The sequence below is a fragment of the Brassica napus genome, chromosome C6 (assembly GCF_020379485.1).
Source record: "Brassica napus cultivar Da-Ae chromosome C6, Da-Ae, whole genome shotgun sequence".
NCBI lineage: Eukaryota > Viridiplantae > Streptophyta > Magnoliopsida > Brassicales > Brassicaceae > Brassica > Brassica napus.
In genome coordinates this window covers 11754345-11770910 of record NC_063449.1, presented here as the reverse complement: position 1 = coordinate 11770910, position 16566 = coordinate 11754345, and the positions used below count along the sequence as shown (strand labels likewise).

At 36.0% G+C, this 16566-nt stretch overlaps 2 protein-coding genes across 4 annotated transcripts; both read left to right on the top strand.

Moving 5' to 3' along the window:
• Nucleotides 1-8237: 8237 nt before the first annotated feature.
• Nucleotides 8238-13647, top strand: LOC106445189 (probable LRR receptor-like serine/threonine-protein kinase At1g56140). 3 transcript variants are annotated; one of them, XM_013886703.3, is made up of 23 exons: nucleotides 8239-8455; nucleotides 8660-8846; nucleotides 8945-9016; nucleotides 9121-9192; nucleotides 9251-9322; nucleotides 9400-9471; nucleotides 9558-9629; nucleotides 9716-9787; nucleotides 9919-9990; nucleotides 10071-10142; nucleotides 10252-10323; nucleotides 10432-10503; nucleotides 10586-10651; nucleotides 10732-10797; nucleotides 10881-10925; nucleotides 11054-11115; nucleotides 11222-11598; nucleotides 11692-11890; nucleotides 11964-12122; nucleotides 12211-12329; nucleotides 12405-12615; nucleotides 12710-12941; nucleotides 13043-13647. In XM_013886703.3, the coding sequence occupies exons 1-23, from the start codon at nucleotides 8260-8262 to the stop codon at nucleotides 13503-13505; spliced, it is 3102 nt and encodes a 1033-aa protein (XP_013742157.2). In that variant the 5' UTR covers nucleotides 8239-8259; the 3' UTR covers nucleotides 13506-13647. The 3 variants fall into 3 exon arrangements, with proteins under 3 accessions (XP_013742158.2, XP_013742157.2, XP_048617681.1); XM_013886704.3 differs by lacking the exon at nucleotides 13043-13647 and having other exon boundaries at nucleotides 8238-8455; nucleotides 12405-12628; XM_048761724.1 differs by lacking the exon at nucleotides 9121-9192.
• Nucleotides 13648-14084: 437 nt separating this feature from the next.
• LOC106436725 (nucleolar protein 56) lies at nucleotides 14085-16566 on the top strand. The gene is made up of 8 exons (XM_013877680.3): nucleotides 14085-14367; nucleotides 14543-14757; nucleotides 14857-15014; nucleotides 15077-15264; nucleotides 15353-15605; nucleotides 15698-15846; nucleotides 15922-16056; nucleotides 16132-16566. Exons 1-8 carry the CDS (start codon nucleotides 14163-14165, stop codon nucleotides 16374-16376), a joined length of 1548 nt encoding a protein of 515 aa, XP_013733134.2. The 5' UTR covers nucleotides 14085-14162; the 3' UTR covers nucleotides 16377-16566.

The following is a 16566-nucleotide window of genomic DNA, read 5'->3' as shown; positions in this document are numbered from 1 at the left end:
AAATCCTTTTTGATTAGTTTCTGTGTGTTTCAGATATGAATCAATGTTTATTTTTAAGAGTTTTTGCTATTTTTTTTATTACTTTCTGTGTGTTTGTGTCCTAACATGCGGAGTACATTTGGTCGACGGTACAAGACGAAGGAAGCTCAAAGCATATGAGTACATTTGGTCTTCGCAATACAGGTAAATGTCTTCTTCTAATGAATTGATTGAAAGCTTTACAGTTGAGTTAGATAGTTAATGTTTTTACTTAGTGAACTAGATTATGGTTGTGTGATAAATAGAAGTGATGTTAGCTAGAAACCGAGATTCTTGTCTTGCTTTAACTCTGTAATTAATATGGTTGTGTGATAAATAGAAGTGATGGTTAGCTAGAATATTGGTTGTGTGAGTGATGAATGCGTTTATCTTTATCTCCTCTATTAAAATGAATGCGTTTAACTTCATCTCGTCCATCTATCAAACTCGCCTTCCATCTCTCTTATCTTCCATCTCTCTTTTCTATTACGTAAGACATATTCAAAAATGGATTCTAATCCATTTTTGAATTTAAATTTTGTTGATCTTCTCCAAAGTCAACAACATAGTGGCATAGGTTTAGAATCTTCTCTCATTCCTTTATTTGGCACGCAAGCCACAGAAGATTCAAACTTCGAGCAAGACAGTCCACTGCAGCGTAAAGAACGGAGGTCTTGGTCGCAAACAGATGATGAGGTCCTCATCAGCTCTTGGCTTAACACCAGAAAAGATGCGGTAGTTGGGACCGAGCAAAAGTCTGGGGCCTTCTGGAAGAGAATAGCAGACTACTTTGCTGCTAGCCCGAAGCTTGCAGGCCTTGAAAAAAGAGAGCCATTGCACTGCAAGAATTGGTGGCACAAGATCAATGATCTTGTCTGCAAGTTCTGCGGAGCATATGAAGCCGCAGCAAGACAGAAAACTTCAGGCCAAAATGAGAATGATATTCTCAAACAAGCTCACCTTATCTTCTTGAACAACTATAAAAAAAATTCACTCTGGAACATGCGTGGAAGGAGCTTCGCCATGACCAGAAGTGGTGTGATCTATCTACACAGAGAACCTCAAAAAAGAGAAAAGGAGAGGACGGTGCTCAATCCTCAACATCTCACGCAACTGAGGATGTGGCTGGTGAAACGGTTGAGCGGCCCCCTGGTGTTAAGGCTGCCAAGCGTAGTGGTAAGAAGCCAATGGAAGAGGGGAAGGGGCGAGAGGAGTTTGAGCGGATTTGGTACTTTAAGCAAGAGGATTTGTGTAGGAGAGAAAGGCTCTCCAAGATAGGTCTACTTGACCGTCTACTTGCTAAAACAGGGCCACTCCATGAGTATGAAGAAACGCTAAAGAAGAAACTCATCACTGAGTTGTTCTCCAGTTAGTCTAAAGAAGAGCTCTTCTGTTTGTTATCTGTTTCATGCTAGTGTCATATGTTTGTTATCTGTTTCATGCTAGTGTCGTTGCTGTTTCATGTTCGTGTTTGTTGTTTGTTTCAGATTCATGTACTTGTTATGTTTAAGTAATGAAAATGTTCTTGTTTGTTGTTCTGTTCTTGTGTTTCATGTTATTGTTCTTATGTTTCATATTCTTGTTACTTTCAGGAGCAATGGGAGTGGAATAATCAGAGACGAAGAAGCTCTATTATGCTTGTGTCACGGGCGAAGAAGCTCTACTATGCTTGTGTCACAGGCGAAGAAGCTTTGGTATACTTGTGTCACGGAGTGAAGTAGTGTATAGTTGTGTCTAGTCATGTCTTTTGTACTCTAGTGTAGTCTTGTCTTTTGTACTCTTGTCTAGTGTTTTTTAGTCTTCTGTATGTTTTTTAGTCTTCTGTATGCTTGTGTCACAGACTGACTGCTTCTGTCACGGACTGAAGAAGCTTTGGTATGGTTGTGTAGTCTATATAAATGTTTCACCCATTTGTAACAAGAGTATTCAACCTGCTTTCTCACCTCTCTCTCTCTTTATCATCGATATCTTCTCTTGTATTACCAAACCAATTCACTTACCAAATCACAACCAATATCTTCTCTTACCAAACCAAATCACTTCCCAACCAATTCACTTGTCTACGATCATTGCCAAAACGCGTCTTACCAAACCAAATTCAAAGCCATATCTTTTTTCCTCTTTTTACCAAACCAAATTCAAAGCCTTTTCAATCATAAAAATGGCATCGTCTTCTCAAAAAAATTTCGAAGAATCAAGTGATCAAACATTTGATCAATATTTTGATCAATATTGTAATCAATATTTTGATCAAACCTTAGCAAATTTAACCATCGGTCATGAAGAAGAACCAAGGAAACAAAGAAAAAAAAAGAGCTTATATCGAAAGAAATCGTGAAGAAGAGCACATTCGATTATGGAATGATTATTTCAGTGAAACTCCAACGTATCCGGAAAATTTCTTCCGACGACGTTTTCGAATGAACAAGCCGTTGTTCATGCACATTGTTGATCGACTCTCCACCGAAGTTGACTTCTTTCGGCAAAAGAAAGATGGTCTCGGAAGGTTGGGTCTATCAGCACTCCAAAAGTGTACAGCATCTATTCGTCTATTGGCATATGGTACTGCGGCGGATACGGTCGACGAATACCTCCGGCTCGGTGAAACTACAAGTCGGCCATGTTTGGAGAATTTTGTGGAAGGAATTATACATTTATTCGGCGATGAGTACCTAAGAAGACCAACACCGGCTGACCTTCAACGTCTACTTGATATTGGAGAGTACCGTGGATTTCCCGGGATGATAGGAAGCATCGATTGTATGCACCGGGAGTGGAAGAATTGTCCCACCGCTTGGAAAGGGCAATATTCTCGTGGTTCGGGTAAACCAACAATCGTTTTAGAGGCGGTTGCTTCATATGATCTCTGGATATGACATGTGTTTTTTGGACCTTCAGGTACCTTAAATGATATAAATGTTCTTGATCGCTCAAGTGTTTTTGATGACATAATAAATGGTCAAGCTCCGCAAGTGACTTACTCTGTCAATGGAAGAGAGTATCACTTGGCTTACTATCTCACTGATGGTATTTATCCGAAATGGGCAACTTTTATCCAATCTATTTCACTACCACAAGGGCCGAAAGTAATTTTATTTGCTCAACAGCAGGAAGCTGTCCGAAAAGATGTCGAGCGTACTTTTGGAGTCTTGCAAGCTCGGTTTGCCATCGTTAAAAATCCAGCACTTTTTTGGGATAAAGTCAAAATTGGGAAGATTATGAGAGCATGTATCATACTCCATAATATGATAGTAGAAGACGAACGAGATGGATATACGCAATTTAATCTTTCCGAGTTCCAACAAGCAGAAGACAACGGAAGTTCACATGTGGATCTCAACTTTTCAACAGATATCCCTTCAAATATCGCCAATATGATGGGTGTTCGAACTAGAATTCGTGATAGACAAATGCATAAACAACTGAAAGCTGATTTGATTGAATATTTGTGGAGTAAATTTGGACGTGATGAATAAAACAATTGAACTCGAATGTTTCTTTCAAATTACTGTACTAATCTTTGTTTTTATGTTTTTATTTTAAAATCTATGTTCTAAATGTTATGATTAAATATGTTTTATATAATAAATAGATTTAATCTTATATAAAACAATGTTTAATAAAATTTTTTTAAGCACTCCAAAATAAGCAACTTCTATTGGAGGTCAAAAAATTAGAAATTGCTTAAAAAAGTGCTTAACATCTATTTAATACTAAAAAATTGTTTAAGCCCCCCAATAGAGTTGGATCTGACGTCCTAATTAATCCCCAACTAGGTGACCGGCCCGCACCCTGTGCGGACATAACAAAATTTAAAATATAGAATAAATAGTGTATAGTTTTAGAAGTAACGGATTTTACATCTTACTACCACCGTCTTTGCGAGAAAGCATCAGCCATGGAGAAAAACTGGTACTCAATATTTGACATGGAAGAGAGGGAACAAAGTAACTTCGGTATCAAAACGCAGTTATTGTGTATATGTATAATTGCAACGTCCCAAAATAATTTGTGTGTTTAAGAAGAAAATTTCAAGAGGGATTTTATAGTGTAATAAGGTAAGTCATTACAAACGAATTAAGAATTTAGAAACATTAAGGTAAATTGGCATTTAAAATTTCAATAAATGTGATAATAACTTGGGAAAAAAATGTTTAAAATAAATAAGATAATTTACATTTAAACTATTCATAAGTTACTTTGCAACTTGCACATGTCAAATCAGAAAATACATGTGCAATAGGAAAAGAGCTGAAAAAAAATGGTGATATAGCTCACCTTCCCAAATAACATATAGAACCTCTTATTATAATTTAAAACATATGATAAGCAAATATAAATTTTTTTATAAATTTATTTATAATTTAATAAATGATTTATAAAGCATGCATGCAATTTATTAGACATTAATAGTTATTATGTATACTTTATATACAAATATACTTTATATAAAATCATTATATCAATTCAAATAACCATTTTTCTTTCTTATTTTATGTAATTTATAAATATATAAAAAAATTTGATCACATTATTACTCTCTCGTAGTTTCAACAATTAGTTACCATAAATAATTATTTCTGAAATTATGTTGATTATTTGGAAAGTGGTAATTGAATTATCCTTTCCTTTTAGATATAATTATCAAAATAAAATCTTCAAATCATCGGCCAATCAAATTATAACAATTTGAAGAGTTTATTTATGATCGACACGTAATAAAAAAATCACTTATATGACTTCTCAATCAATATGTAGTAGGTTTATATTTTTATAAATAATTTATAACATTTCATAAATTATATTAAAATTCTGATAAATTTATTCTTTAAACAACGATAAATAATTTAAAAATAATATTAATAAACATGTTTGGATTTTGTTATATTTAAAATAGTTATTATATAACTATATCCAAAACAATTCATCAAGTAGAATATAAAACTATTATAATTATCTTATATAAAATTTCGTTCATTATATTTTATAGTTTATAAATATTGAAAGTAATAACTAAAACATTATTAATCTTTCTATAATTTAGAGAATTAGTTTCCATAAATTATTATTTGTAATATTCTTTAGATTATATGGCACGTGATGTTAAATGATTTTAGACTTACCTTAAATTTGTAGATCTAAATTAAATAAATAAAAATTAAGAACAATCGACCAATCAAATTATAACAATTTCTTGAAACTTCACCTATGAGCGACACGTCACCAGAAATCACTAAAGTGACTTCTCTTACAAAATATGGAATAAATAGTGCATAGTTTTAGAAGTAACAGATTTTATATTATCATTAATTAGAATTGTATTGTATATGTGTTGTAATTCTTTATTTTAGGTGAATAATATTACTTTTTCATAAATAATATCAAAAAATTTATGTAGACATATTAAAATAAAATATAATAAAATTGAAAATATTATCCATAAATAATATAAATTATGAAGTACAATTCTCGATAAAGAAAACAAAATCCATTAGAAACCTGCAAAAAATTTCTTAAATTTTGTAAGCAATTGGACGGGTTAACATTAGTTGATAGATCTATAAGTTTCTAAGTTTTATTGAACAGAAAATAATATTAAATTGACATACCGTCATCGAAATAGTCGAAATACTTGATTCGTAAGCTGTGAAGGTATACCGCGCATCCGCAAAATAGTCGAAATATTAAATTGAAATAGTCAAAATATTAAATTGACATACCACACATCCGCAAAATACTTCTCCGGAACTTCACTCGGAAATTCATCAGCTGTTCCAACAAAATTTGTTTGAAAGAAACCAATTTTGTACGGATGCGGGGTTGTCCGATAATCACCAATAGCATAGTACAATTTGAATAACTGGACGACCTTCGCATCGTCCTCGGTTAGTTTCCCTTCAAATTGTTTGATGAGCTGTTCACAAACTGAAGCATGAATTCTTGTCCCCTACACGAAGATGAAATAAAGTTATATGAGTTGGATTGAGAACAAAAGACTAAAGGCGATTATGAGTTGTAAAAAATGTAGTAATCTACTTACTTCTTTATCAACGAAAACCATTTCGATGGTGTTTCTGGAATCTTTGTTGTAATTTCTCCACAAGTGAAGAATCCTAACCTCAATACGTCATGTATCTTTATATGGTTTTAATTGCCTGATAAAAGACACTCGGTTTTTGGAATCTTGAACTATTACCATACTGTTTTTAAAAAATTTGATATCTTCACAACACTGTATTGTATTGTATGTAAGACTTTGGGAGTATCTTTATATATAGTCGACTTTTCATAATAAATGACGTTTGAATATATATTTTCTGCAATAAATATTGAAATAGATTAAAGAAAGATATTAACTCTACATTGTCATAAGCTGGTTTGCATTTAATATATTTATAAGAACTTGTACAAGTAATGCATATTTAAAACAAGGTAAGTCATTAAAAATGAATTAACAATTTAGAAAGATTTAAAAGTCGAATTAATGTGATACTAACTTGCGCAAGAAATGCTTATTCTCAATAAGGCAACTTTATATTGCCTACCTTTCAAAAATAAATGACTTTGCTATATTTATTTTTCACAATAAATATTGAAATAGATTAAAGAAAGTTATCCCCCTATTAACTATTTCACCGAGAATTTTATATTGTAATAAGGTAAGTCATTACAAACGAATTAAGAATTTAGAAACATTAAGGTAAATTGGCATTTAAAATTTTAATAAATATGATAATAACTTGGGCAAGAAATGTTTAAAATAAATAAGGTAACTTACATTTAAACTATTCATAAGTTACTTTGCAACTTGCGCAAGAAAAAAAAATTATTCATAAGTTACTTTGCAAAATAAATAAGGTAACTTACATCTAAACTATTCATAAGTTACTTTACAACTTGCGCAAGAAAAAAAAATTATTCATAAGTTACTTTGCAAAATAAATAAGGTAACTTACATTTAAACTATTCAAAATTTATTTTAAAATTCTGATAAATTTATTCTTTAAACAACGATAAATAATTTAAAAATAATATTAATAAACATGTTTGGATTTTGTTATATTTAAAATAGTTATTATATAATTATATTCGAATACAATTCATCAAGTAGAGTATAAAACTATTATAATTATCTTATATAAAATTTCGTTCATTATATTTTATAGTTTATAAATATTGAAAGTGATAAATAGAACATTATTAATCTTTCTATAATTTCGAGAATTAGTTTTCATAAATTGTTATTTGTAATATTTTTTATATTATATGGCAAGTAGTGTTAAATGATTTTAGACTTACCTTAAATTTTTAGATCTAAATTAAATAAATAAAAATTAAGAACAATCGACCAATCAAATTATAACAATTAAATTGAAACTTCACCTATGAGCGATACGTCAGCAGAAATCACTAAAGTAAATTCTGTTTTAATATATAGGGGGATTTTTTGAACACCCGTCGTCAAAGTCCAATTTCCCTATAATATAAGCGATTTGATTGCATCATTATGTGGATATATACCCTATCTACGAAACGAATTCAACGTTGGAATAAACACGTACAGACAAGACAGGTTTCAAAAAGAAGCAGCTTGCTAAGCAGCTTGCTAATAAGTAGTACACGCCAAAAATGGGTGAGTGTGACCCATAATATTAGTCAACGGTTCAAGTAAATTTAACATTATATAAATCGGTTTGAACCCGGTTCCGGTACAAATTAGGAATTTTTGAACTTTTGACATACATACACCTACTAATTAATTAATGTTCCATGCATTAGTTTAATGAATAATGATTAACGACTAATGAAATGAATGGCGCAGCCGCGTGATCCAAACGTTCAGACAGCTTTTCTCTAATTATTTATAAAAAAAAATTGGATAAGTAAAGACCAAATACAGAAAAGCTTACCCCACATGGTCATAATAATATTATTATTTTGATTATTTATAGGAAAAAAACACAAACGGATGCTGTTAGAACATATTTCTTACATATCTCTTAGGTTGAGGTTTTTAGCGTAATATAAGATACGGTTTTTTAACTTTTAACTAAAAAAACTAAGAAACGTTTTTTAAATAAGAGATATAAAAAACGTTTATTAACTTTTTTTTTTAGTTAAAAGGTAAGAAATAGTATTTTATATTAAGTTAAAGAACTAAGAGAACTACGGTAAATATGCTTTAGTTTATAAAAAGTTAAAATTAGAGTATAATAATATTACAACCGTATAATAAGAGAGATGTGGAATTTGAGTCAAGTTGGTCTGCTAAGGATCCATCCTCTGTATCTCTTCTCTCGTACACATCGCATATCTGTGGAACCGAAGATGGGGAGGATGTATATCGCAGTCGCAGTTTGGTTGGTGTCCATGACTTGTTTATTTAATGCGGTTCGAGCACAGAACGGAACCAAAGCTACTACTGATCCCGACGAAGGTATTAATTTGATTAGACATATATACTTTTTGATATAATAAAGTTTTCAAATATCAGAATCATGATCTACGTTTTTTGTCCGTCTTTTATTCTTTTTGATAAATATGATGATGATAATAATTGCTGCTTCTGCTTCTTCTTATGTATTTATTTATCTGATGATATTGACATGAAATTAAAAAAAAAAAAAAAACGAAATCCCAGCTCGGGCTCTGAACAAGATCTTCGAGACGTGGAAGATAACGGCGACGGATGCATGGAACATCAGCGGCGAACTCTGCAGCGGAGCAGCCATCGACGACAGCGTCAGCATCGACAACTTGTTCTTCAACCCTCTCATAAAATGCGACTGTTCCTTTGTCGACTCCACCATCTGCCGCATCATCGCTCTGTACGTTTCTATATCTCTCTGTTTCTTTCTTTCAGCTACTAATGCCTTCCACCTGTTCGACGCATTGCCTCTCTCAAATTAAATTATACTTTATACAGGAGGGCACGTGGGATGAATGTTACCGGACCTATTCCTCAAGAGCTTTGGAGTCTCGTTTACATCTCTAATCTGTACGCCGCTTTTGCTATCTCAACCCATTCCTTTTGCTTTTGCATTGGAAGTAGTTCGTTCACTCACTCACTCACTCACTTTGAATTCTAATATACATATGAAGGAACCTTAATCAGAATTTCTTGAGTGGCTCCTTGTCTCCTGGCATTGGTAATCTGACTCGCATGCAGTGGATGTAAGTCACTCACTCACCCCCTTTTGATTCTTCTTCTTCTTATTGGTCGGTCGTGCAGGACTTTTGGGGCCAATGCTTTGTCCGGTCCACTCCCCAAGGAAATAGGACTGCTCACTGATTTAAGATCTCTGTAAGGACTCTTCTATTTGATCACCTTCATTTTCAACCTCAGCTAGATTCTTTACGATTCTTCTTTCTTTTGAGCAGCGCTGTTGATATGAATAATTTCTCCGGCTCTCTACCGCCTGAGATTGGAAATTGCACCAGGCTTGTCAAAATGTATGTTTACGTCTTCTTTTTTAGTATATCTTGCATCAACATTCCTATCACAAGTAAACTCGTGATTATGCTTGTTTTTATGACAGATACATTGGAAGTTCAGGACTTACTGGTGAACTTCCTTCATCATTTGTTAATCTTGTCAACTTGGAAGAAGCGTAAGATTTGTATCTGGCACCTCATTTAGAAACATTTGCATACTCCCTACGTTTTGGATTGACTTTCTTTCTTCATGTCGTTTCAGTTGGATTAATGATATCCAACTTACAGGTCCGATACCTGCCTTCTTAGGAAATTGGACCAGTCTTACTACTCTGTGAGCATTTTTCAATCTTATTTCTTTGTTTGAGGCTTCTCTATCAACTGATAGAGTTTAATTTTAACTATCAAACACTTGATGGTTTACCACTCGCAATACTCAACATTACATTGCTTTGCTCCCTGCAGGAGAATTCTGGGGACTAATTTGAGTGGTCCAATTCCATCTACATTTGCCAACTTAGCTTCGTTGACAGAACTGTATATATATATGCTCTTTTCTCCTTCACTTTTCAGCCTTGCTTTTTTTCTCTCCATACTGATGGAATTCCAAATTTCAGGAGACTAGGTGAAATATCCAACAGCCGTTCTTCTCTTCAATTTATCCGGAACATGAAATCTCTAAGTGTTCTGTAAGGACTTCCATTCAGCTTTGGCCTAATCTTGATGAACTTCTTAACTCCTTTTGCTCTTCCATTTCTTCTGTATTTTTGACATTTTTTTTTTATTAAAATCGTGCAGAGTATTACGGAACAATAATCTTACGGGCACAATACCTTCAAATATTGCAGATTACTTGCAGCTGCGACAACTGTAAGTATGAGAAAAGATGACACAAAATGTTGTTCCTATGTTTTCTTTATTACTAAACTGAGAACATTAGACCCTACTTAATTACAAGCTCTTTACGTTTTTCTCCAGTGATTTGAGTTTCAACAACCTAACTGGGCAGATTCCATCTTCGCTTTTCAACTCAAGCCAACTTACTCACTTGTAAGAACATTCGCTTTCCCATCACATGCTCTTAGTCGAATTCGCTGACAAACTGAGAATAAACCTTGTTACCTTTATTTAGGTTTCTGGGAAATAACAAGTTGAGCGGTTCCTTACCCATTAAAAAGAGTTCCTCTCTTAGTAATCTGTGAGTAACAAAATCTGTAGAGGAACGTATCTTCTCTCTGGGTACCATCTACTGAAAATTCAAAGCTTTTTTATGTGCAGAGATGTTTCATACAATGATTTGACAGGAAATCTTCCTTCTTGGGTTCGCCTACCAAACTTGCAACTGTATGTTCAGGAATTAGATGCTTAATTTTCATGGCGCATAGTACATTATTGTGCTGAAAGGAAACATTTTTTTTACTCTGCAGTAACCTGATTGCGAACCACTTTACAGTAGGAGGGTCTGACAGAAGGTGACTTTGTCAATCTTGTGCTTTGCTTGAAGCCTAAAGCTCTACTCTGTTTATATTTCGCAAGCATAGAAATGTTAATCTACATGCTAGATTTCTCATCTTAGTACTTTTTTCTTTCTTTCGAAAAGGGTTTTCCCCGGACTGGACTGCCTCCAGAAGAATTTCCCCTGCAATCGAGGAAAAGGCGTATGTAAGTGCATTTAAATAGTGTTCCGAAACTTATTTCAGTTTTGACATTGACAGTGTTAGGATGCATATATGTTGGTTAAGATGTTTCTCTCTTGATGGGTGTCTAGATTTCAACTTTTCTGTCAACTGTGGAGGCCCGGATATCAGGTCCAGTAGTGGAGCTTTGTATGAGAAAGACGAGGGGGAGCTTGGACCAGCTTCATCTTTCGTAAGTAAAACGCAGAGATGGGCAGTCAGCAATGTAGGACTATTTACTGGGAGTAACAGTAATCAATATAGAGCTCTTTCAGACACACCATTTGCAAACACTTCTGACTCAGAGCTTTTCCAATCAGCGAGGCTCTCTGCATCTTCTCTAAGGTATTACGGACTGGGGCTAGAAAACGGAGGCTATAGTGTAACACTTCAGTTTGGTGAAATACAAATACAAGGTTCTGGTACCTGGACAAGTCTTGGAAGGCGACTTTTCGATATATATGTCCAGGTCTCAATTCTACACTGAGCTTCCTCTCATATTCTCTCAAACGTTAGCTTATTCTTCTTGACTGTGAATTGCCTTTTTAATTTTTTTTTGTAGGGAAAACTTGTTGAAAAGGATTTTGATGTGCATAGAACAGCTAACGGTTCTACTTCCCGGGTGATTCAAAGAGTTTATAAAGCAAATGTATCTGAAAATTACGTTGAAATTCATCTTTTCTGGGCTGGAAAAGGGACATGTTGTATTCCTGCTCAAGGGACATATGGGCCGTTAGTCTCAGCTATCAGTGCAACGCCAGGTAACAACAAAGAATTTCATCATCTTTCTGGAGTTCAATGTCTCTTCTCACAACCGGCTTTTCTTCACTGCAGATTTCATACCTACTGTAGCTAATAAGTTGCCCCCGGAATCCAAGAAAAAAATTGGTATAATTGCAGGGGCCATTGTAGGGGCAGGAATGATAAGTATCTTGGTGATTGCTATCATCTTAATCATCCGTCGGAAAAGAAAAACGGCGGCTGATGAAGAAGGTAAGTATAGTCTTAAACCCTTTTGGGATTATTATTAAAGTCGAATTGCCAACAACTGTAACTTTCAACTGCATTTACTGTTATGCAGTGCTACACAGCCTGGACATAAGACCCTACACCTTTAGTTACTCAGAACTCAGAGCTGCAACTCAAGATTTTAATCCTTCCAACAAGCTTGGGGAGGGAGGATTTGGACCTGTTTTTAAGGTAACACCCTTAGCAGATAATGGATTGTAGTTTCTCCATTGACTCTATATATTCTAAAGATATCTAGTGGTACAGGGGAAACTGAACGATGGAAGAGAGATAGCCGTGAAGCAGTTATCAGTTGCATCGAGGCAAGGCAAGGGTCAATTTGTTGCGGAGATTGCCACTATATCAGCTGTTCAGCATCGCAACCTTGTAAAACTGTACGGATGCTGCATCGAGGGAAATCAGCGTATGCTTGTGTATGAATACCTCTCAAACCACAGTCTAGATCAAGCTCTGTTCGGTATGCAAATAAGGTTAAAACAGTTTTTTTATAGTTTTTGCATAAAAAAGAAGTAGGGCTGCTGTTGGCTTACACGTTGCTGTGATTTTCGTAGAGGAAAATAGCTTGCAACTTGGTTGGTCAGACCGTTTCGAGATATGCTTAGGAGTAGCAAAAGGTTTGGCATATATGCATGAGGAGTCAAGTCCTCGTATAGTGCACAGGGATGTGAAGGCAAGCAATATTCTGCTGGACTCGGACCTGATACCAAAACTCTCCGACTTTGGATTGGCGAAACTATATGATGATAAGAAGACGCACATAAGCACCCGAGTTGCAGGGACCATGTAAATATCCTGGAAACCCCAATCACATAGGAAAAAGATTTTAAGTTTTGTTAAATATCCTCACAACGATTGTTGATTGTTCATTACATACAATGCTGCAGAGGATATCTGTCACCGGAATACGTGATGCTTGGACATCTTACGGAGAAGACGGATGTGTTTGCCTTTGGTATAGTGGCTCTGGAAATTGTAAGCGGAAGGCCCAACTCCTCTCCAGAAATGGATGACGAGAAACAATACCTTCTCGAATGGGCATGGAGCCTACACCAAGAGAATCGTGATATGGAAGTAGTAGATGCGGGTCTAACAGGATATGACGAGGAAGAAGTGAAACGTGTAATAGGGGTAGCCTTCTTGTGCACACAGACAGATCACGCAGTACGGCCAGCAATGTCCCGAGTGGTAGGCATGTTGACGGGGCATGTGGAGATAAGGGAAGCCAATGCGAAGCCAGGGTACGTCTCTGAGAGAACATTCGAGAACGCAATGAGCTTCATGAGTGGTGGTTCAACGAGCTCGAGCTTGGTATTGCCCCCCGACACTCCAAAGAATTCTTCCAAGTAGAAGATGGACTTGAACAAACTTGAATGAAACACGTTTTGAGGATTTCTTATTGTATAAATTCAAGAAGCGTGGTTTGTACGAAACTGCTTGTCTGACCAAACTACAAAAAAGTCCCTTTGACTAATTATTGTCTTCTCCTGAATGCTTTTGGCCCCATTTTTAACATTGTAAGTATCCCTAAACCACCAACGCTAATCCAAAAGGTGGTGATGGTTGCCACCATTAATTGGATTCCAATGGGTTTTTAAGCAAAATATTTAAGCTATTTCAATCTTTCTTTAATCAATATGTTGAGAGAAAAGAAAAGAAAATTGTTAGGATTGCGCATATTTGCCTTGAGGAGAATAGCTTTATTTTCCTCTTTTTGTTGGAGAAACAACATATTTCAGTTATATAGATTTGTTTCACTTTGATTAAGAGAACCAGAGACACCTTTGTTTGGGGGCAAAGTGTGAGAGCTGCATCCTCTTTCCTCATGATGGGCCTGCCTCTCTATCAAACGTTGAAGGGAGTTAGGAGAGTTAAAAAGGCCCGGCCCATTGAATGAGTGTGAAGCCGCAGCAATGGTATTAAACCCTGAAACCCTAAGTTATTTCTCTTACTTATTAGCTCGTAGTCAGTCGTATTAGGGTTTTAGTGTCTCTCCTCCTCGAAAGAATGGCTATGTACCTTCTCTACGAGTCTTCTTCTGGCTATGGCCTCTTCGAGGCGCACGGTCTTGATGAGATTGGGCAGAACACTGAGGCGGTCCGTAGCTCAGTCTCCGACCTCAGTCGCTTTGGCCGTGTTGTCCAGCTCACAGCATTTCACCCCTTTGAGTCTGCTCTCGATGCCCTAAACCAAGTTAACGCCGTCTCTGAAGGTATATTTTTATATACAATTTATTGTGGATTCGAACCATCACTCTGCCTTCCTATTGATGTTGAACTTTGTCCTTTGTCTTTATGTTGTTTTACAATTTTACATAGAAAAAGCTTCAGTTTTTTAATGGTTGATTGGTGTTGAGCTTGTCTCTACCTTTTTTTTTTTAATGGCAGGTGTTATGACTGACGAGCTTAGAAGTTTCCTGGAGTTGAATCTTCCTAAGGTCAGAGAAGGCAAGAAACCCAAGTTCAGCTTAGGAACCTCTGAGCCTAAACTCGGTTCCCACATTTTGGAAGCCACCAAAATCCCCTGCCAGAGCAATGAGTTCGTTCTTGAGCTTCTCCGTGGTGTGCGTCTCCATTTTGACAGGTTCATCAAGGACCTTAAGGTGTCTACTCTTTTTTTTTTTTTTTTCTTCTCTTTACCTTGTATGCGTTGTGTGTACTAATGAAATGAATGAATCTGTGTTTTAATTTATTGAATGTAGCCTGGCGATCTTGAAAAATCTCAACTTGGGTTAGCTCACAGCTACAGCAGAGCCAAGGTCAAGTTCAATGTTAACCGAGTGGATAACATGGTTATTCAGGCCATTTTCCTCCTTGACACCCTTGATAAGGATATCAATTCCTTTGCCATGAGAGTCAGGTTTGTTTTCATTCAACCTTTCCCTTTCATATAGTCAACGAGTGCTTATAATGTTGTTACAGGGAATGGTATTCGTGGCACTTCCCCGAGCTAGTGAAGATTGTTAATGACAATTATCTTTACGCTCGTGTTTCAAAGATGATTGATGACAAGTCAAAGTTGACTGAAGACCACATCCCTATGCTTACTGAAGTCCTAGGGGATGAAGATAAAGCCAAGGAGGTCGTCGAAGCTGGGAAAGCATCCATGGGTAAGTGACCAAGCTCTACGGATTAATTGGTTTTTGTAATCTCTCTATTGTTCTAAGACCTTTTTTTTTTTTTCTTCCATATGCACAGGCCAGGATTTATCACCGCTTGACTTGATCAACGTACAGACCTTTGCTCAGAAAGTTATGGACCTCGCTGACTACAGAAAGAAGCTCTACGATTACCTTGTTTCTAAGATGAGCGACATTGCCCCTAATCTGGCGGCCTTGATTGGAGATATGGTCGGTGCCCGTCTGATTTCACATGCTGGAAGTCTCACTAACCTTGCCAAATGCCCATCTTCCACCCTCCAGATTCTTGGAGCGGAGAAGGCGCTTTTCAGGTGCAATATCACAGAGCTGTTTTTTCTTTTAGTCTTCTCCATAAGTTATTTTATTGCTGCTTGTGATATTGGAACCGCCTGTGGTGTTTCAGGGCTCTTAAAACACGAGGCAACACACCCAAGTATGGGTTGATTTTCCACTCGTCCTTCATTGGCCGAGCATCTGCTAAGAACAAGGGCCGTATCGCTCGTTATCTTGCAAACAAGTGCTCTATAGCGTCCCGTATTGATTGTTTCGCTGGTAAGAATCAGAAACTCGAGCTCTTAGTATTTTGAGAAATGTTGTAACCTGATTGGTGTTGATGTCCTGATGCAGATGGTGCAACAACCGCATTTGGTGAGAAGCTTCGGGAACAAGTAGAGGAAAGGCTGGACTTTTATGACAAGGGTGTTGCCCCACGTAAGAACGTGGATGTAATGAAGGAGGTGATTGAGAATCTCCAAAACAAAGGTATATTATCTTTGAAAATATACATATTCATATTTCGATAGTGGAGTTAGTGTTTAATCGGTGCTCCTCCTTTAGATGAGGAAAACAAGGAGACAGTGGATGCCTCAGCAAAGAAGAGCAAGAAGAAGAAGGCAAAGGGTGAAAAAGAAGAGGAGGTGGAGAAGTCAGAGAAAAAGAAGAAGAGGAAGATGGAGACAGAAGAGGAGAAGAAGAAAAAGAAGAGTAAGTCTGCTGGAGGAGACGAGGAGACTGATGATGGTCAGAGCAAGAAGAAATCGAAGAAGAAGAAGAAGTCAAAGAGTGAGGATGACGACGAATAGGGGATGATGCAACATAAAAAGACACCCTGCATTCTGTTTTTTTTTTAGTTAAATGTTTTTTCTTTTTGCTGTGTTTCTTTTTCTTAGTAAACTCTGCCGCTAGAGAATCTGTGTTCTATTCTGAAAACGATTTGATAACATCTCAAGTTTGTCCATCATTTTAAGATTATTTTAATTTATGTTCTCTGCA